General features: G+C 35.1%; 1 protein-coding gene across 3 annotated transcripts in view; it reads left to right on the top strand.

The window, feature by feature from the left end:
- Positions 1-21,509, top strand: part of PRMT3 (protein arginine methyltransferase 3) — a 68,980-nt gene extending 47,471 nt beyond the window's left edge. For 2 of the 3 annotated variants that reach the window (XM_067296248.1, XM_067296246.1), the window contains 3 exons: positions 10,411-10,461; positions 10,669-10,756; positions 20,808-21,509. In XM_067296248.1, coding sequence (XP_067152349.1) covers positions 10,411-10,461; positions 10,669-10,756; positions 20,808-20,917 — 249 coding nt within the window. In that variant the 3' untranslated portion in view covers positions 20,918-21,509. The remainder of the gene's footprint in view (positions 1-10,410; positions 10,462-10,668; positions 10,757-20,807) is intronic. The other variant, XM_067296247.1, reaches the window with a different exon arrangement.
- The last annotated feature ends 437 nt before the right edge of the window (positions 21,510-21,946 follow it).

Below are 21,946 nucleotides of genomic sequence, written 5' to 3'. Positions count from 1 at the left end.
ATGGCCTAATTTTACAGACTTTATGGTTGCTAATATGCTTTTATGTTTAATGTTAACTATAAACACTTTCTACCCACTGTTAAGAATATTCTTGTAAAATTTGGAAAAAGCTTATATTAAGCTTTGAGATCTGTAATAGAAACTGAAATTCTTGTAGTTTAGTGTATTGTGATACTTCTGGGAGCTTCATGCTTAGCAATTGTAAGTTACAGCATATCACGGAGTCAGGTCCAAAGGGACAATTGGTAACTAATTTTTAATATATTGTAATAATGACAGTCTGTTAAAATTGTTTTATTTTGCTTTTGCATGTTTATGCAGAGAAAAGATGTAGGCTTCTGATATGAACACAAATTTGTCATAAGAATATCATGTGGTATAATACAAAATTGTAAATATAAAGAGCAATAAAATTTGAAAACTTAGATACCCAGGTCAAGAAATGTGATACCTGTTTTTTGATGGTTCTGCATGTATTTCATGCTGTTGCCACCACTGTTCCTGTATTTCAGGATGCATAAGAATATCTCAGTAAGTTAAACTGAACTTTTCCCATATTTAGAATTTAAAGCATTCTGATTAGTGTGAGCTAGTTAGTTATGTACAAATTAAATGTTAATTATCACAAAATTAAGTAAAGGTACATCAACTTCTTCCCTTCTGTTAATGAGAAATCTGTATATTTTGTAGTGCATGCAAAAATCTATTTGTGGTTAGTAAAGGGATCCTAGAATAATCCAGGTTGGAAGGGACCTCAGGGAGTCATTGGTCTGACCTCCTGCTCAAGGCAGAGTCAGCTGTGATTTCAGACCAGGCTCTCGTGCAGCCCTGGTTAACTTTCTTAATTTGACCACAGCTGATTAGTAAATGGAAAGTGCTACAAAATCTTGATTGTCTTTGATGTTTGAATAGGATAAAGTAGCTTATTTTGTAAGTATAATTTCCCCTAACACTAGACCTTTATAAAAATTTTGTTTCTGTTTTGCACTCCTGATTATGATATCATTGACTTATAAATTCATAGCTGCATTTTACAACTTCCCGGGAGGATCGGGGAAGAACAGTGCTTCTGAAATTTTGCAGTGAATGCAGGTTCTAAAAGAACAATCAGACCAGTGCAAAGTATTTTGCACTTTATCATTTAGGATTATTGACACTTTGAGTGAAACTTCCACTCTTTTTATGATGGATTGTAGAAGTTTAGTTGGTGGTTGACATTTCATCCATCATATCAGGCTGCCTAACCTTGCGGTAAATGAACAATAGAAGTCCATTATTTATATTGAGAATTTTTGAGGAGATGCTTTCAGATTGCAATTTGTCCTTTGAAAATAATATTTGATGTTTTTCCTTGTTTGCATCTGTTTTTTGTTCTCCTGGCTTTTTTATTTTTATTCTTTTGAACAAAAAGAGAAAGCTACTTGTATTTCCCCAAATTTTAATGTAAATGTACTTGGCTGTTCTGATTTTTGCATTTTTAATATAAACATTTAAAAATATTTTAGCTTTTTTAGAAAAAAATTACCTTTCACAAAAATAGCGATTTGAAAATTCATCCTTATATGCCAATATACATCTGGTTTTTTTTAGTTCACAACTTAAAGGTAGTTTCAAAGCAGCCCCTTCTCAGCCATTTCTCTTTCTTTGCCCTGAAAGTGTGAGAAGAAACTTGGCCCTCCTTTTCCAAATGCTGCCATTAAAGGCAGAGCTTCATTCAGACCAGTGTTGCCATCAGAAAATTGGCTCCGTCTGTAAGTAGTACAAACAAGTGGAAGGCTTAGGTGTACTGTTGTTGGTAATGCTGATGCCATAGGTCAGTTGTTTTGTGGACCCTCTCGCAGATGAGATAGTTGTTTTGTGGACCCTCTCGCACCTCTTCCAAGGTGTGTAGAGGAGTATACAGTTGACATTCTTTCTTAGAAATAGCGTCAACATCATAGAAGGCGTTGTCGCTACTGTTAAAATTTTTTTTGCAGAAGTGGAGCACTGATGGGAAATAATTTAGATGATGTGTGTGGGACAAGGAATTGTGGCCTTATCCAGCTGGAGTAGCCAACATAATGTTAATCACTGAAGGGCTAGACTTCTGGATGGTGACTCTGGAGGCAGTAGCCGTGTTGGGATCTGTTGCTTGCTTCCATAAACTTGTTTGCATTTCTGTGGTGGTAGAAGCTGACAGGAATGAAAGCAATACTACAGTATTTTTATCAACTCATTACTACATATGCTTTGATTATGACTTGGAACACCCCCAGGGCCTGTTGTGCAGGAAAGGCAGCATTTCTAATTTCTCTGGTAAGATGTGGAAGTTCCCTAAAATCTGACTTTGGTTTTTCTCTGTCTCCCCCCTCCTCCTCCCTTTTAGTAGATACTATTGAAAATCTGTGTTTGTTTGTTTTCAGTCTCAACAGAAAAGTTGGCTGCTTTCTGATTTCCCGATACTTTATTCCTGACCTTGTAAATTGCTCTGGTTAACACTTCGGGGGGAATTTCGTAAAGGCTGTGGGAAAGCTGTTCAGCTTTGCTTAGGGGACAGCAAGAAGCAGAGTCTTTTTTCTGTTCTTGGATGGGAGGGAGCGTAGGAAGATTAGCCTCTCTAATGCTAACCTTTGGGGCTTGAGCCCCATAACCCTTTCTCATCCTTTGATTTTTATTTTGCTGTGCCAGTTCTTAATAAATCCTGTTACTTCATGAAAAATGATAATGCAAGTGCTGGAATATTTTTCTACATATGATCACTGCCCTTGCTCTCAAAAGGCCTTGCTGCCGACCTCTTCACTAATTATCTGTTTGTATGATAGTGTCAATTAATTGTACTAGAGGTTGTTTGATGAAAACTATGCAATTCAGTAGGCAGTAGGCTTAACTGTTTTCTGTTTTTTAAATAAATGGAGCGAGTCAGGACAGAAGTGCCCAGATTTAGTGATGAGCTGGAGAGAATTAGTGAAACTGCGGTTCCCAAAACCTGAGAGTACAGTATTAATTGGAGCATATCTGATTTGAGTCTCTCCTCCAGCCTGTAAATAACTTCAAATTACTGAGACTTTAAAAAAAAACAACCAACTTTGTATGGTAACAGAAAAAAAGAATACATCAAGCAGAGTTATTATGTAATGATCCTAACAGACCAACCTCTGTAGTTCAGGTGCATCCTAAGTGTATTGCAAATTATCCTGTGATGTATTTATTCAGTCTTATCTTCTAAATTAAAATAGCTTAATCCTTTAAATAATTCTTCCAGGTTTTCAAGCAATTAGATGAGTCTTTGAGAAAAATTTTCCAAATTAACCTGAGAAATATGGAAAGATTGAGTAAAAATAAATATTTAAACATGACAGTGACCTTGTATGTGCTGCTTAGTTTTTAACTTCTTTTGGGGAAAACGTTTTAAGACTTTTCCCAGACCAAGTATTCTTTCTGTTTATTTTTTTCTTCCTATAGTTTACCACTAAGTATTGTCTTTTAGGATTAAGCTACTTTATTTGGCACTATTTTAGCTTTCGAAGATGGAAGATTTTAAAGGCACAAAACAGTTGCGTGGAATCATTATATGGAATTGATTCAAAGCACTTTTAATGCAAGTTGACTTGATTTCAATCTTACAAAGATAATGACCAAAAATAAATTTAATTAGATTGTAAAAGTGCCTTTTCCTGGTAGAGAACTACGGTTTGTCACTGCTGCTTTTAATGAGATATCTGGCTAATATCAGTTAGTAGATGCTGTTAGGAAAATATTCCATTAGTTGTATTCTAAGTTGATCACTGTGTGAGCTTTTGAGATAAAATATAATGGTGATTACCCTCAGTGTAGAAATCAATTGACAATCTTTCTCTTTTGTTTGTGAGTGTTTCCCCTGTGAGTCCATCAAGGTTCTTCTTTCCTAGCTGAATAACAATATCCCATGGGAGGAAAATGGCAGTATCTCTTCATTGCTCCCAGGAGAACATGTCAAAGAGCAGTGGATGTATATAAAAAGTGGGAGGGAGGAAGGGAGTGAAAGAAGGATAATGAACCAGAGGACGTGACTGAGGTATTAAAACCCTTAGGAAGAAAAAGGAAATGAAGTTGGTTCTGGAGAAAATTGTTTTGACTAAAAAAAAAAGCTTTGCTTGTTAGAATCTTCTTACATGTTAGACAATTTAATTTCTTGATGGCCAGTCTTGCATTTGGGAGCCAAACATAAGTGTTAGCATGTAAGTATTTAATTCCAACCTTAGGTGAGAAACTAAATGTTTTTAGTTAAAAGTTGGAAACCTAGCTTTGGGTATCATTGTTAAACATACCTTGAATGCCAGATTTCTCTGTTTAAAGGAAAGACAAGTTACAAAGCTGGATTTGTCTTTCTGATCTATTTAGTTATTGATAGCCTCCTCTACAGTGATCTTCAGATACTGATTCTCTTTAAAATACAAAATTGTTAGTTTTTAATAACAAAAAGGTTTTTTTTATTTTTTCCACTGTGGTGAAAACACAGTAACTCTGCTGCATGGATTACAAACATTCCATCTCCATGCTTGGATAAACTCCATCAAAAGCACATTATCCTCCCACTTCTGCGGCCAGCTGTCTAATTGTATTTGCTCTAGCCACTCACTGTTGGAGCATGATACTAGCGAAGCGCAAGAATGATAAATTACCCACTGTAGGTGATAGTGATGATGATAATTTTTAATTTCCTTGTTCCTAAGTGAATTGGTAAGATAGTCTTTATGAGTTCTCATAAGGATTCAAGCAGTCTCATTTATTTTGTCCTGTTAAGATGCTTCATGTACAGACAGCCATTTTCTTTAGAAAAAGCATTAGTATTCAGATTTATTTGAATTAAAATCTAGTCTCTTCATTCCATTTCAGCTAGGAACTCTAAGATGAAGAGTATAAATAAAGAATACATACTAATACTCATTTATTACATATGTTAAAGCTTTTTGTGGTCTTAATGTATTTGGTACATGTTACATGAATGAATGAAAATAAATTAGCCTCTAGATACTTTTTTTAGAAGGGAAGAAAAATTTGTTAAAGACAAATGAATCTTTTTTGGGGGGGAAGTAGTGCTGCATTTACAGTTTTTCGTATGTTTGCAACAACACCATACAAACCCTCAGTGATGGATGAAGACCTTTAAGATATTTTAAATGAACTGTTAATCAAAAACTGGATTTGACAAAGTCAGGTAGAGGCTAGTGACTGCTATTGTACTTTCAGGAGTATTTTATTCTTGTTGACTGAACTCTTGTTGACCTATATAAGATGCTGCTTTGTAGTCTGAATAACGCAAATCTGTTCCTAATAATTTTTTTGCTTCTTTAATTAACCTTAGTTCCCTGGGTAAGTGTGAGATATTTGTTCTGGGGTTGGGTTTTCTTGTCCTCACAGCTCTGCTTTTCTCTTGGCAATTTATTTATTAGTAGCAGGAAGGATAATATTGCTGCAGTGTTTCCTAATATATAATATCTTTTGAGGTTGGAAGAAGTGTTGGACTAGAGTTGCAGCTATTTATTACTGGTTTAGAAGTCATTATTTTTGTTTAACTCATTCATAGTATTCAAGAGACTAGCACTTGAAAAATTCTTGTAGAGGAGGCCTAAGTTCTTGCTGATTAGTCCTTGGAGAAGCTGTAGATAAGCTGTCAAGGTGGAGCAACAAGATGAGGCAAACTGCAACAGAAGAAATAACCATTATTGTTATGCTTAAAACAAAAAAAATCCCATGGCAGTAGTTGTAAAATGTCATCTTGAATTTCAGGGAGGGAATTATTTGCTTGTTCTGTTTCTTTAGTTTGACTTCTTGTAAAAAGATGACCTCTGTAATAAAAATCTGACCAGCCCTCTGTTCCATCTTAATATGCTTGCGTCTGCGTGATTGCTTCCAATATGCCACTTGTAGGTGATCTCTTCTGCTTTTCTGATTTTGCTGCTTAGCCGTATGTGTTAGATTTTACAACAAGAAGAGAGGACTTATTCAAGTTATAAACACTGGAAACTTTTTTTCTTCATAGTATTGGGTATTTAATAGAAGTTTGTGATTGTTAGTTATAGCTGTTATTGATATAGTTTGTGATAGTGTTCTAATATTGAATGAAAGGAAAATATTTTGACCTTGAGTTTTATAGAATTATTTCTCTGAAATGTGTTTAAATATAAGCTATGTATTGTTCATTGCAGTGTAAGAACACCAACAAATATTAAAAAAAGAAGTTAAGATGCCAGAGAAGATATCAAGTTTTAAAAAGATATTAATCAAAAATACAATTTTATAGCTGCTGTTATCAAGTATTTCAACTTTCTGATCTGTGTGGGTTTTTTTAGGTTTGTTAGATTTTGTTTTTTAAATATACAGCACTAGTGATTGTAGAGAAAACTGTAGAAAGCATCATCTATGTGTACTTTAAGGTCTTGAAAAATCAAAGGTAATGTGAGGTCCCAATACTCTTTTGGTAATGGCTTAAGGTTTACGCTAACATATCTTGAGGGATGTGGAATTTTTTGGGTTTTTTGTTTTTGTTTTGTTTTTGTTTGAGCACTTGCATTTGGCAGTACTGAAATAAGGTTCTGTATCATAATTGTAGATTTTAGTTTTTCATAGTTCTTTCAAGGAAGACTTGAAAGAAAATTCTGATGTTTTATGTAAAGCTTTTCACAAAACATTCTGCGGAGAAATAATTAAATCTATGTGTTGCAGCTTTGAGTCCTCCAAAACTTTGCCAGTGACATGGCAAAGAAACCTTTTTCCTGAGTTAAAGGTATGGTGTCATTGACAATGTATGAAAATTGATTTTTGGAAAATGGAATCTTTCACTACTTCTAGTATAGCTGACTTCTTTGAACAAAAAGAGATTTAAAAAATAGAGCTGTAACCAAAAAAGCTACTGCTCTGGATATAAAATATTGTGGTAAGAATTCATTACTAATGTTTGTAATAAATCTGTGCCAGAAGAATAAAAACAGGGCATTATAGTGAGATTGTAATGCTCTGTTCTTGGAATTCCTAGATTGCATAAAGCAAAGCTGGGTGGCAGTAAGAAGCTGTCAACTTCTTTTCTAGTATGAAAGAATCATTAGGTTGAGTGTGAAGAACAAGGTACCTCTTTGACATAGGCCCACCTGCTCTTTAGTCTAAAGTTTTCTGGATTAAGTGTAAATTTGTGGCTTCTGGTTCTGTTGCATTTCTTATTTGCTTGCTTTCTACAAAAAGGAGTTAGAACAATACTGAGATCACACATGCCCAATATTTTAGCATAGAGGAAGCCTAACCTTTTTTTTTTTTTTTTTTTTTTAATCTTATAATGGAACTGTTAATTTTCATATACATTTGTAGTGGAGTGAGTGGAAGGGATTGATGAAAACAGAGGAAACAGTATCACACGCTGAAAATTCCTTACCATCTTAAACTTTAGTATAGGACTGAGATGATCTCAACTTTGAAACCCATTATGTGACCATCCTTACTGGTTGCTTTTTCTGTTCTACAGAATTGTCTGGTAGGTTTTAGGGAGGCCAGGTATGCTGTTTTTTAACAAATCTTTAGGCACTCACATAGATGGTTTGAGTTCCCTTGGTCTGGGGCAGATAAAAATATGACAAAGATAGCTCAAAAGCAGAAAGAGCTCTAAAAATGAACACTGTATTTAAGAATTAAAGCACAGCTTACTGTTTGGATGAAGATATAAATGTATATGTGTTATAGAGGATCACTTTGTAACAACCCTTTTATTGAGAAGAGCTGGTGAATCTAACCATTTCTGTAAGGTGTCTGTTCCTCTTTAATGTAAAGAAAAGTGTGTTTCAGGAAATACATTCTTTTGTAATGTAATTGTATTAATTTCTTATTAGTTGCTTCATTTAAAAAAAGCTGTGATTGATTAAACCAGGCCCTTCTTTCTAGATTCTATACAGTGGAGTGTCAAAGATAAACTTGACATTTCTGGAATGCTGTGTTCTATTGAATTTATCAGATAACCTTCCACATTTAACTTCAGTTTTCAGAAACAAACTGAATTAACTTCATGCAAATAATTTATTATTTGAATAAACTGGGTCCCTTTATAAGCGCTATGTTGTTGGTGCAGGAGAATTGGAAATCATCCACATGAAATCGGGAGGAGGAAAGGAAGAAGATAGTTAACTGAGGCTGGAATCCCTGGGAGATAAACTTCAGCTGATGTTTATTACCTAAGCATATGCAAATAATTGCACTTCTGTTGAACAGCAGGTTTGAGCTTTAGTTTTGTTTTCTTGTCTTACAGGTAAGCCACCAGCTGTGTGCATGAAAGCCTGATATTTTTCTCTGTTTCCTCAATTGTAATTGGCTTGTAGAATAGCCGAGGTAGTGAATATGAAAAAAAATTTGGGCACTATTTCAGTTTTCTGGTCCAAAATGTAGCTTGATTGTCTTGCTTTCTCTGGAAGCCAGTTTTTCCTCAATTCTTAATGTATTTTTAGTGTTTCAAGCTTGTCTTCCCTCTCCCCAGTAATCACATTCTAAGTCTTATTTGCAAGCATATCAACAGTATTGACCTGCTGACTGAAAAGTATTTGTGTGACTTAGATCTCTGACTAGTGTCCAAAAAAGATTATAGATCAATAAAACCAGTCGGATGGGTCAATAAAACTCTGTCAAAACCTTCTCAATCTTCACTGAAAAAGGCGTATTAGAGGCAAGGCTGTAATTCAGTTAGGAATGAGATTCTCAGCATTGAGTGATGGGCCTTGCTTAAGGAATGGAAGAGTCGCTGTTTCCAGCTTGTGGTGCTCATTCCTCATGAAGGTCCCATAGTGTATCCTTTGTTCATTTTCTGAAGAATATTGTACCATGTTGGAATTCAGAGCTTTCCAGGCCTCTCTAGAATGCCATTAGTTGAAAATAACACGAGTAACAAAGCTAACATAGACCGATTTGCTTTAAGAGACTGTATTCACCAACATGTTGCCCATTCAGGTTTTAGACTAGCAAGGAAAAATACCAGAACCGTTTAACTATTAAGTAGTCATTCAGATTACATAATACCTAATGATAAAGCCGTATGCCATTCAGATGTTATCATAATTTTACAAGCTTATTAGACACTTTTTTTCCCTCACAATACATCTCTCTGTCAATATGAAGAGTGTGCTACAGAATTTGTCCTTTGTAACTATTCAGAATAACCAGTTTCATAGCTTTAGGTAAGAAGAGTAACACTGGTACTGTGAAAGGAAGGAGATGATAGTAATTTGCAGTGAGTTTTCATACAATGGACTTGCCCTCTTTAAGTTGGTGCATATTTTGTTTGAATGTATTACAACTGATATGAGGGGAATCCCTCCCTGATATCACAGGGATAGACTCCCTAGCTGCCATAGTAGCAACTTTTCAACAGATGCATTCTGGATCTTTTCTTGAGGTTGACTTGTATAATAGAAAGCTATACCTGCCTTAGGCATATTGTCTGATTCTTTTTAGCCTTTTCATAGGAGACCGTGGAAAGCAAAGAAGCGTGAGTGTGGATAGTTTTTTTGCAGTGAAACTGTGGTGTTGGTCGTCTCTTATTAGCATCTTTCAGTTCTTTATTTGAATTCTTTGAATTTCTGGAGTCTCAAATTTATTTGTCATTGAAAAAGCAGGCCAGTATTAAAAGACTATTGGTATACTGTTTTGTGCGTCGATGTTCTATATTTCTTTTTCCTTCAAGGTGGAAGATAAATCCCACTAATGAGTTATGTGCTGAAGAGAGAGGCTCTTTTTGAGGTTAGGAGTGGGATGGCAGGAGGGACAGAAGAAGTGTTCCAGGGAATCCTAGAGAGAGGAATCCTATGGGGAGTCACTTAGAAATTATTAACTGTTGGAAAGGCTAGCATGAGGCATTTGTGAATCCTTTTCCTTATCTGTGTGTGTAGTAGAGGAAGAAATAATAATATTCCCTGGCTGGTTATGCCCTGCCTCTGTTCACAGGGAGCTTTTATGGAAAATGGTGTCAAGCTATGCAAAGAGTGAACACCTCATGCAGAGTCCCTCACTCTGCATGCGCATTTAGTGAGGGTTGTGGGAGCCATAGGCGACAAGGACTGAATTTTATGCTTCTGGGTTTGTGCATCTAAAAAGTTGTTTTTTTTCTTTTGTAATTCTAGTTGCAGTTAGGATATATGGGTTATTTTAGAAAGTTTCTGACTAAAAGTTTTTGTGTAATGTAATGGAGATATGGTAGCCTGAATATTTTTCTGAAAATACTGCTTTGCTGAGTAGAACAAAGTTGAGGCTTATAATTTTTTTGTTTTATGATTTCTAGCATACTTAAAAGCATAAATCTAAGCCTCTTCCTATAAGTGAAAGACTTGAAAAGAAAATCTCAGTAACTGTATTCATGATGGACATTTTCTTGAGTGTCACTATTATTCCTTTATCATATTTGTATTTTCTGCTTTGTTATAGGCAGTTGCTGGTTATTTTGATATATTTTTTGAGAAGGACTGTCACAACAAGGTGAGTATTTTGGGTTATGCATTTTAAAAATGACTTCGAAAGCTATGTTTGTTTCATTTGGGGGTTTTGTTTTTCTGCCTCAAGATTTTCAGCAGCGAGTCTTTTGCTGTCACAAGTATTTCATGTGCATGTGTTTGGTAATTGATTGATGTAGTGTGATATTAAAAATGTTGTTCTTAATCAAACTTTTGAACTCTTCCCATGCAGGTCTTGTTTTCAACTGGTCCATGTTGTACCAAAACACACTGGAAACAAACAGTTTTTCTCCTGGAGAAACCAATTCCTGTAGAAGCAGGTATATTTAAATTCAGTTGTGGTGCAGCATTCATTGGCCTATGCAGCTGTTCTCATTAAATTTACATCTAAAATACTTAAGAATTATCTGCGTGTTAAAAGTGATTACTAAATAAATCTTGAGGTTGTTTTTTTTTTTGCCTAAGCATGGCACTAGAAAATACCCATTCGTATTCTATAAAAGGTATGTGAAAAGTACATATAAATGTCTGTGTATGTATATGCAAGTAAGTGGGCATACATTTATACTTACGTAGCTCCAAACTGTAATCTTGGTGAGAAAACTTGCTTGTGTTTCAACACATTTCTTTCTGAGACAGGAAAATGTAAGACCAGAACACTGCTAGGAACGTTTTTTGTTTTAGTGTTAGTCGCATTCTTACGTATTGTGTTTGTTTAGTGATTGCATAAGGTTTTTTGTACCACTCCTAAACTGTGTTATATTTGTTATATCAAACATGAATGCATATTTGGATGTTGCACTTGATCTTAATACTGTAGGCTCATTCAGTAAATAGGAAATAATTTCAAAGAACTCACAGCCATAAACTTGATCCTTTGAAGAATGGGAGGAATTATTTCAATACACTCAACATTGTTATAAAATTGATAGGTACTGTAGTATGATTCACCTTGTATTTGATGCAAGTAAACAGGCTTTTATCATCATCAGGGATAACCCAAAATTCAGATGGATTGTTGAAATAACATTTTGAAGACTAAAGTGGTATTTGTTAGTAGATTCAACTAGCTTTGTTTGATAAGTCTTGAAAATGCATTTCTGTGTAAGTAGTCAAATATTGCTTGCTTTATGAACACAGAATTAGAGAGGATGGTCATGCAACAGGATGGTAACACAACAGAGCAGGAATTGTAAATCTTGCCCTCTTATTCCTGTAGAGCTGCACTTCTTTATCCTTCTGAATATACTATACTTTTATAATCAAAACAAATTAAAGTTAAGGAAATATTAAGATGGTATTTTTATGTTGTAGAAAGGACACTTTATTTCTTTGTCCACTTACTCAGGATGGTTCACTAAATATTTACTCACTGTTGTTGAACTCTTACCCAACATGTGAACTAGAAATACCTTGTCATGTATGCCTAGTTATTTTGAGGGCCTTTTTTCTTACCAGATTAGCAGGACCTAGGGATCAGCTGGAAATGAGGTTCTGTTCTCCTGGTCACTTAATAAATGCATGGTAATAGATGGCCCCTGCCTGAAGAGTTTATAAATAGACCAGACATATGGGGAGGAAGTGTACAGAAACTAATGTGATGGCTGCAAATGAAACTGAGGTGAAAAGGTTTAGAGGTGAAATAGAAGTGTTGAGGCAGCAGGACATTGTCTGCTGCTAACAGACCTAATTACAAATGTATGGTGGTGATATTAGTATCTGGGCCCCAGTTAAACTGCGTTGGTAGTTGCCTCTTCTGGCTTTAATCCATGATGGCTTTTTGCCAACGCCGCCTTTCCTAAAGGCACTATTGTCTGTTATCTGACAAATATATGATTTCTCTTTTTCATGCTTCAAGTTCACAAATAAATGCTTGTTATGTTCTTAAATAATTCTTATTTGTGTGTTCTTAGACCCTGTCACTGCCTGGGATACACCTGCATGTTAGTGCATTTGAACTTGGTTTACGTTCTGTGCAATTTCTCTTTCTAGATCAGGCTGGCTAAGATCTCCTTGCTGCAGCTCATTAAATTTCAATGTCATAGAGTATGAAGTGAAATTTTTTAAAGTGCAGTGACATTTGTTAGAATATGCACATTACTTAATATTACATAGATCATTTGACATTTAGCAAATGTCTGGAATTACTGGGAGGTGTGCCGGGCCCTAGAACTCTAGTCTGCCAGGTGCAGTGACTTTCTAAAGACAACTGCAGAAACTGTGTTTTGAAGCAGTGAACACAGCCTAGCTGACCTTCAAGATCACTTTTGCCATAACTCCTTCCTTTCTATTAGCTCATATTTCTTAAAATTCTTCTCTTTACAAATCTTGTTGCTGCTATGCTTCTCTCTTTTTATTTTCTACTTGGCTCCTTCTCTTTCTAATTATTTAAGTTTCTCTTTCCCATTCTTTTGCCCATTCTGTCTTTTTATATCTTCTGTAAAATTGCCACTTTAATCTAGGATACTCTACCTATCATTTTAGCAAAAAGAAGGTTGTAAGAAAAACTTTGAGGTACCCTACTTTTTCTGGGTAATTCCAGTGATGAGTTCTGTGGGATGCTTCTTGTTCATAGAGGATATAAGCCCACCAGGGCAGAAGGTGTGTCCTGATACTTAAACAGAAGTGTTGATTAAATTTGGTGATTTTTTTTGAAAAACTGTTCTCTCTGACTTTTAGTTCTTCTTCACTGCTCAAAAAATCTTTTTTTCCCTCAAATCATATTGCTAGAAGTATCGATTTCTCTATATCTCAGCTTTCAATATTTTTTCATTTTTATCAAAGTAGTCACTTAAATATTCATCTTAGTAACTTGTGTTTAACCATTTGATTTCTTCAGTTTTTCACTTCCTGTTTTACCAGCTAAACAAGCTGCTCAAACTGCTCTTGCAGCATATCTGAAGTTGCACTTCTAGCTATTTCTGATCTGTGATTTTTATTAATTAATAAAAATTAGTACTGTGTGTTACCATTTTTCTGTGCACTGTTTCTGCCTGGCATGATGAACTGAACTGCACTCTAGGAACTTCAGTTTTGGGGAAATTTTTCTTTTCAAATGGGCTTTTCTTGATGGAAGTTAACTGAAGAAAAAAAGTAACTTTATTAGATTAAACACATTTGCATCAATTGGTGACTTCATCCTTTATTTTCCATTCCTGTGCTCACCAATATTCAACAATCCTGTGCATAAACTCTTTGAATACGAAATGTATATGTGTCAATGGAAGAGGAACAAAAAACACTGAGGTGTGACCAAATGTATTTAAATCAGAACAAACTCTTTTGCTAGTAAATATTGGAAAATAAATAGAAAGTAGTATGATTTGAGACTTGCACCAACCTGAGTCTGGTACAAATCTGATTTTAAACTAGCGTAGTACAATAATTAAAACAATTAAGGAAAGCAGAAGAGGTAAAATGACATACAGAACATACTACTGGCTCTAACTTCAAATTTTGTTTCATATTCAAAGCCAGTATAAAGACAGAGTTGCCTATTTAGGTATTTGGTCTAAACACTGACCAGTGGTATCCATGGTGGCATTTCCTTGCTGTATTTTAACAGGCTGTGATATAAAAAGTATTTAAAGTATTTTCCTGTGTTGAAAATGTGTCTTCCAGGCAGGCTTTCTTTCAATGAAGAAAAATGATTCCCTCAGATTTCCAGTTCTGAGTAAAATATTAAAACTGACTTTAAATTTAAAGTCTTTGCCAGGTGCTGTATAGCTCTTGGGGATATGCCTAAGGTGGTCATAAAGCATATGAAAGTATCTGAACCTGTTAGACATTCAACAGGAGAAGGCAGCTTTAAGCCATGGCAAAATTATTTTGCTCTGTGGTGTGAACTAGGAAATTTTTTTTTTGATGCCAGGTTTTTGTTTGATGCCAGGTCATTTGTTGTCAAAGAAGATAGATCTATTTTCTGAGCCACAGAAAGAATGAATATTTTGGTCTTAATTCTAATGGTAACAGAAGCAAGCACTTACAAGTGACAGAGTATGTATAACCAGTCCTCCTTCCTTTCATATCCCTGCCCCAGCTTGCTCTAGTTGGTGAATCCTCTGTGAGGAGATGGGGGAGTAAGGGGGCCTGATCTAGATCAAAAGATCTTGAGACTGAGTCAGTTAAACCTAATTAATATTTTTGATTTGCTACTGAATTCCAACTTGATACATAGCTATGATAGACAGCTTTGTATAGGGTGGCAATGGATAATTTCTGTTGATTTAGCTTAGATTTAATGTGTGTAGGGAAGACAATCTTTTACTGCTAGTATATTCTGAAAAGCTAGTTTTCCTCCCCACAGACTGTGACTAGAGACTTGAAGCTGATATACAATGAAATAAAACAACAGCGTCAGCATGTTGGATATGCTTTAACTGCTTAGCAAAGCAGTAAAATTAGAGAAACTAGAGGAGGAAGCCAAATGATATTTTATTGCCAGCAAAACTGTTTTTTCCTAGGCAGAAGAGTATTGTATTGTGGACTCCCTACAGAGTACAAGGCAGTACTTAGCAGCCCTTGTAATAGCCTGAAAACATCTTTATTTTGAAAATTGAAATTGAGATGCCAGTGCAGTATCTTTTTCTTATTAATGGTCCAAACTAATCTTTTGCTTTCACTGTTTGTTGTAATATACCTGCTAAACTTCACAAAAATAAAATTATGTACAGAGCATCATTCTCAGTTGGTTCAGGCTCAAGAATTTACCAAATAAATATAATGCTTACAAAAATAATTTTAAAGGATGCACACAGAATCTTTTCAGTAAAAGTGTATCAAGTTAAAAACCAGATCTGTCTGCAAGTAAATTCCATTAGCAATAAAACAGCATATTGTCGGCATTTTGTGTTCTCGATATTGCCTTACTGTGGAAATAAAACCTTTATTTGTTTTTCCATGGGGCTAAAGGAGCCTGGTCGCAAAACTGAAGTAGAACTCACATGACTAAGCCCCTGTAAAATCCTTGATTATCTTTAACTCCCCAGTTCCCATAATTGGGTAGCTGTTTGTAAACTTACAAAGTGAAAAATGTTACTTTGTCTGCCTAGAGAGTTTTGTTAAAATTAGGAAAAAACAGTGGTACAATTAATCTGTTTTGATCTTATATTGAAATACTTCTATACTGTGCATCTCACTTGGAGGATTTAGTTGCCAGTTGAGATTTTACTGTCTGTTTTGTGTGTCTGCGGTTACAACATGGTGTCTTTATAACAGTCACTTGTTTACTGATGAGTGATGTCTTTAAAGATCATACTCCTTTTAAAAATCTATAATTGTTAAAACCTGAATTTTGAGGTAGGACTAAATCTCGCTTGTCTTATGGTGTATCTTCTGAAATCTGCTATTTAAAATCATCCTGCTGACATTTCAGAAACATCTGTAAGGATGCAGTTCAGGCACTAACTGGAGATGATCTCTTCTCATACCTGTTTTATACTGTTGAAACATAACAGAAGCTCTGTGCCTGTGCAGGAAAACTTGCATGCAAGACTTCTCATGCTGTTCTCTGTGGTCCCTTTGCAAGTTCTGAGACTGAATGGGGACAAAGTACATAGAGCAGCAACAATTGTCGTTTTCTCAGAATTTTATCACAAGTGCTGAGAGAGAAAGGTAGGGACAAGGCTAGACAATTTAGGATCTCTGCCTGGAAGAGAGATGAATTAAGGCCAGCTCTGTAGCTTGGCTACTGCAGCTGTGCTTTTTGGAGGAGCACGTAGTCAGCCCTCACAGTGCTCCGTGGCAAGTATCGTAACATGTAAGCTGTTTCAGGAATCTCTGTGCTCTGCCACTTGTGCGGTATACTCTTTACCTTAGGCAGCTGTTCAAGGCTGTCTAGCTTACTCAGCAGGCTGTGTAGACTCCCTTGCAGCTGCCTAGTTCATGGTTTGACTTGGGGAGCTGAAACATACCAGTTTGGTACAAAACCTGTTTAGAGAATATAATCAGCATATGAAAGGAAAAGACAGAACCTAAACTTAGTTTCTAAGAACAGTTAGAATAGTGATGTAGCAAAAAGGTGTTGGTAAACAACTGGGTTAGTTTATAAAACTAACTGGTCTGTGTAAGAACAGGTATCATGGATCAGATGAATAATACTGAAAAGTAGTGCTTACTGAAACTGCTCTTGGGTTGGTGATTTGCTGAGACATGACCGAATGAGAAGGTGACAGTCTGTGTACAGCTGCAGGTGTCTGCAGTTTAAAGAGAGGAATAGGAGGATTAAGGATAAGTTACTGAGTTTAAGGGAAGTGCTCTTGGTTTCTAAGATAAATGATTTCTGTCTTTCAGTGTTCTTTTTTGTTTTCAGGAGATGGATGGTATATGGAGGTTGCTGTCTAGGCAGCTTTTTCAAAAAGTAATGCTTTCAGGACTTGCTTTTTTCAGTTGTATGCTAGCCCTCAATGTGGTATAAGATAGTCTAACCTGGAGGGGAAAACTGTTGCATAATTGAGAAGGCATATATGACAACTACTTAAAATCAGAAGTGTGTTAATTTGGCAGTGGGCCAGCTTGGGAAGTGGAAATGCATTTCTACTTGTGCTAACAAGTTTGTGCAGCAGTTTTGCTGAATTATTTTATTTATTTCTTTTGGGGGACAAATTTCCAGACTCACCAATAAAAATGCTGGAACAGGATCATAATGGATTCAGTTTTGTCCTAATCAAACTGCAGTAGTACTGTGTGGTTTACTTGCATTCAACTGAGCATGATAAGAGCAAGGTGATACAGCTGAGTCCCGGAGACGGCTTCCTCCAGGCAGCTCATGGGACAGTAGAACCGTTAAAAAGCATCAGTCATTTTATATCTACATGACATTGATTAATTGTTCAAAACTGCCTTTCTGTTACTTGGCTGCACAGCTGTTGCTTGGCTCATCCCTCAGAAGAGGCTATTTAGAAAGGCAGATTTAACGTGGGTACTGCATAAGGAATAACTGAAGAGAATGGATTGCTTAGTTTCATTAAGTGTCTTTATAAACAGAATCTGAGGGTACTGTTCTATGAAGTCAGCTGTAAATTATTTATAAAACTATAATTAGATTTCTATTGTACTGCTTTGTGTTAAAATGTTTGAAATGGTAAGACTTTACAAATAACATAGAATGACTTAAGTCATGTAATGTTAATTTTGCTGTTAGATGAGCTTTACTTTAGTCTTTACAATTTTAAAAAACTTCAGTATTATACAATGTTATAATATATTGAAGTGATTCATTTTGCAATACAGTTCTGAAAATCTGTTCAAACTAGCTTAAACTTCTTAACTGAAGAGAAGCTACAGCTACCTTTTTTCTTCTCCTTGTCCTTTTTTACTCAGCAAATCTGTCTCTGTTTAAATAATCTGTGAAACCATTATAGCAATTCCTTACAAATAGCATTGTATTATATCAGTCATTTGTACCCTAGTAATAAAGCTGCACTGAAATTAAAGTGAAATCCCCAAATAACTGTTAAATTATTAAAGAATATATATTTTTTCTTTTGTACAGTATTGTTAACAGTCATAGTTGAAAAGCTTTCTTTGATGTGGTATTTATACTGCAGCCTTTGACAAAATATGCTGAAGGTCACTTTAAATGTGGATCTTGTGTCAGTTTTCTTTACTGTTTGGATGCAACTGAGAATTGTGCCAAATGGAGACTTCTAAAAATATTGTTGAATTTGAAACCAGCTTGGTTTTTGAATTACTATTTATTTTCATTTATGCAATAAGAATATTGTAAAATTCAGCTTTTTAACAGAACATAAACAATTGCTTTTAAAATCACAGTAAGTAATGAGCAGTCTGGAAATGCTTTAGATCCAGTGGGATGGAAAAATAGTAATAGTGGATGCGGCTTGTGTAAGGGATGAAGATCGGTGGAGCAAGGCCTAATGGGAGAATAGCAGAGAACTTAATGGTGTACATCTAGATCATGCCTTTTTATGTATTTAGTAGAATCATTGTTTAGATGCATTTCTTGTGTTTTAGAATGATAGTATGAAATGGCTCAGCTTCCTAAATATTTACAGATGTAACTTAAATTGGACATCTTAAGGCTGAAAATAAATGGGGATTAGTTTTTTGTTGTTGTTTTAAATATCCATGAGCACAATCTTCACAAAAGATTTGTGACATTCAATGATAACTACTAGGTAGGTTCATATAAAACAAGACCAAAAAGCCCATAGAGGTAATATTTCCTTGAAATATGAGGCAACATCTGTATTGGTGGATCTTCTCTTGAGATGGCAGAATATTCACTGAATGTATAGTTTCCTGAAGATTAAAAGAATATGATGTATATATTGGCCATAAAGCCAGAGCCAGGCTATTAGAACAGAACATATAATGCCAGAGCTTTCACAATGATGTAGAAATTGCAGTTTGAGCCTTAACTGACCTTTTGAATATCTAAGTGAAGTCCTCCAAATAAGATCATCTTCGTTGTTGTCCACCAACATAGGTCACTTGTAGTGGAAGATGAAGATCTTCTGACCTCAAAATTATTCTCTTGTTGAGTCAACTTATTTCAGATGCCTTAGTTGAAAATGTTGGTGATTTTGGCTTAAAATTTTATAGTTTATTTATTTTAACATAAATATGCTGATATTAAAAACTTCACACATCAGATTTTAAAATTAAAGATCCATTTTGCCTCTCTGCAGTCAAAGCCTTTGAGTTTCATTTGTTTGTGAATAGATAATATACTATCCTAAAAATACTAAGCTTCCAGCTATTATCTTGAGCTCTTTTGAAATTATGGTTTAGCTATTTTTTATATGTGACAAGTCTAAAAACATTCCTGTGCTGATCCAAATTTGAAGCAATCTCCAGTATACAGTGTTCTACAAGTATTTATGTAGTCCAAAACCCGTACAAATCCAGTAGTTTCTACTTTAAAGGGATGTTCATACTTTCTGACTTAAAATCTCTAGTCTAGATGCCAAAATTACAAAGCCATTCTTAACATATACACACTTAAAATTGATATGTATGTAAATATTTCAAACATTGAGATGTTTAAAGAACAGTCTTTTTATGCATATGTAGCATTTTATGTTCAGTCATATACTTCTATATCAACAATGGAATTTGCATTTGAGAGTAACTCTGCAAGTTACTTTCATTTCCTTACCTCTTGATTTTTTTTTTTCCCCCTCTCTCTCCCTAAAACCAAACTCTTGAGGCTAAATTCTTCAAGTACTAGATTGACAGTCACACTAACATTTTTGATATTTATCAGAATCTCTCCAGTATTTAGTAGAGAGGATGTCAGCCAAATGTTAGTAGCATATGGTTTAAGGGAATTTCTAAAAACCTATTCCATACCTGAGCTCTGTGGATTGCTGAAGGTTTTCTTTCATTATTCCCCTGCTCCACGTCAGGCATGTAAGAATTTTGTGGTGCTGCCCAGGGAACATGGATTTTGCTAACATTTTACGGGAGTGACAGATTAAGGCTAATGAGAAAACTAAAGTGTCCTTAATGTCCTGCTTTACCACCTCCTTGGTAAATTTGTGATTAATACTCAACAATATGAATATTGTTAATTAATGCAGCTCCTTAAGTATCTGGAAATCAAGAACCCTGTTGAAAACTTGGTCTCTCCAAGCTGCTTTTTTTAATAAAGCTTTCAAGTTAACAAATAGTAGCCACTATGACTAGTTGGAAATGGTTATGTATTTCAATTTGTGTCGCTTTCAGTACCTAGGCATACAAACTTGTAAGTCTTTTGTCTTAAATTTGTATAGCATGAATCAGTTCCTGGAGCTCTTACTATTTGTAAATTTAATTTTCTACTGTCTTATAAAAACATGACCTAATTAGAGCTGAAATGAAGTGCAGTGCAAATAGTAACAACATGACATATGCAGTAGGAAGTGGAGTAAACTCTTGCAGTGTATTTGGTTTTACTCAAAGTTGGTAGTAGTAATGCATTTAAATTGGGGAGCAATAAAGGAATAACACACAAGTTTAAGGGACTTACAAATTCCCTTTTTTATACTCTTGCGTTACTGCTAAGTATTTGTTTACTTCATGGAAAGTAAAAAGATGTATGTTCAAGAGTTTAAACATGTATCTGTCATTTCATCAGAAAATTTGAAACTCGAGAAAAATAATTAAATGGTAATTACTAGCTGTCTAAGTGAAACTTGTACACGTCTGAAAATGCCAGATAGCTATGTGTGGTCAGTTTGACTTAAGTTCATTGTCAAGACCATTGGTTATGCCTTTGAAAACATAAAGAAAGCCTTTGTAGACTTGCTTAATTCTGATTAATTGGGAACAATTTCTCATGCAACGTAAGGAGACTGAATGCATCTGTTATGTTACTGTTTATAATCTAATAATGTAAGCATAGTAATTTCCTTTTTATTCTTGCAGGAGAGTCACTGAGAGGAAAGATAACAGTCTGCAAAAACAGAAAGGATCCACGGTCCCTCTTTATAACCCTCTCAGTGAAGGATGCAAAACAGACCTACAGCCTTCAGTGAAAATACTGTGCATGTAACTTTGAGAAATGTCAGATTTAAAGGTGTGGTATATTTGTTGATAACTTTTCTAAATATACAAAAATAGTAAACGCTTGAGTTCACGTATGAGTGTGCATACCTATATGAAAAGTCTAGAATTGAGAGATTACTGTTTGGATGCTTTTTCAATGGGATATGGAGACTGACGACAAAACCAGATTCTGCTGTGTTCCACATGGTGTGGGGAAGGAAGGAAAAGCTGATTTGGGGTTAGATGAATCTGCTGGGGCTGAGGGGATCTGAGTAAAGTCTTGCTCTGAGGAACAATAAATTTGATCTCTACTTTATGTTAACTGAATATTGTTGTATTCTCTATCCGGTAAATCTTACCGTTACAGAGATCCTTTGACAATTTCTCAGCAAAAAATTTAAAGTTAAAGGAGTGCCAAGACAATTCAAGAGTGTGGGAAAATACCAGTGGAACTAAATTTGGAATTTGGACTGCAGGATTACAGCAGCAAAGACTTTATTTTTATAACATTTTTATAACTAAAATGTTGTATCACATTTCAGTTATATTCATTTAAATAAATGATCCTTGCATGTTGTATAATGCTGTTGGCTGGATTTTTGTTTTCTGTTTAACTGAAGATTCTTACATCTGTCCGGTGATGGCTCATTTATTTGTGGCTAAGATTTTTTTCTGTACTAACCCATTGGAAAATAGGTGGATACAAGCATATATTTCAGCAGTATTAGGAAAAAACTATAGACAAACAGCAGTGGTTGCTGCAACAGTGATTTGGTTTGGCTCCTTACAGAAACCAATTATGAGCGGTCAAGGGTTGATGCGCATGTCCTGATGAATAGAATTTGATATGTGTAACATTTTGCAGTTAATGTGCTTGTATTGTACAAATATATTTGTGTTGTTTGAAAGTTGTTTCAAAAATCATTTCAACAAGCAAAGAAGGGAGTGTTTGCCAGTAACCTCTGAACTTTTGTTAAAACAATGTTAAAACTTCTACCAGAAGAAGATATGAGTGATGT

This window comes from Apteryx mantelli, chromosome 4 (genome assembly GCF_036417845.1).
Source record: "Apteryx mantelli isolate bAptMan1 chromosome 4, bAptMan1.hap1, whole genome shotgun sequence".
Lineage (NCBI taxonomy): Eukaryota > Metazoa > Chordata > Aves > Apterygiformes > Apterygidae > Apteryx > Apteryx mantelli.
The sequence above is the reverse complement of the archived record's forward strand: the minus strand, read 5'-3'. Positions and strand labels throughout refer to the sequence as shown.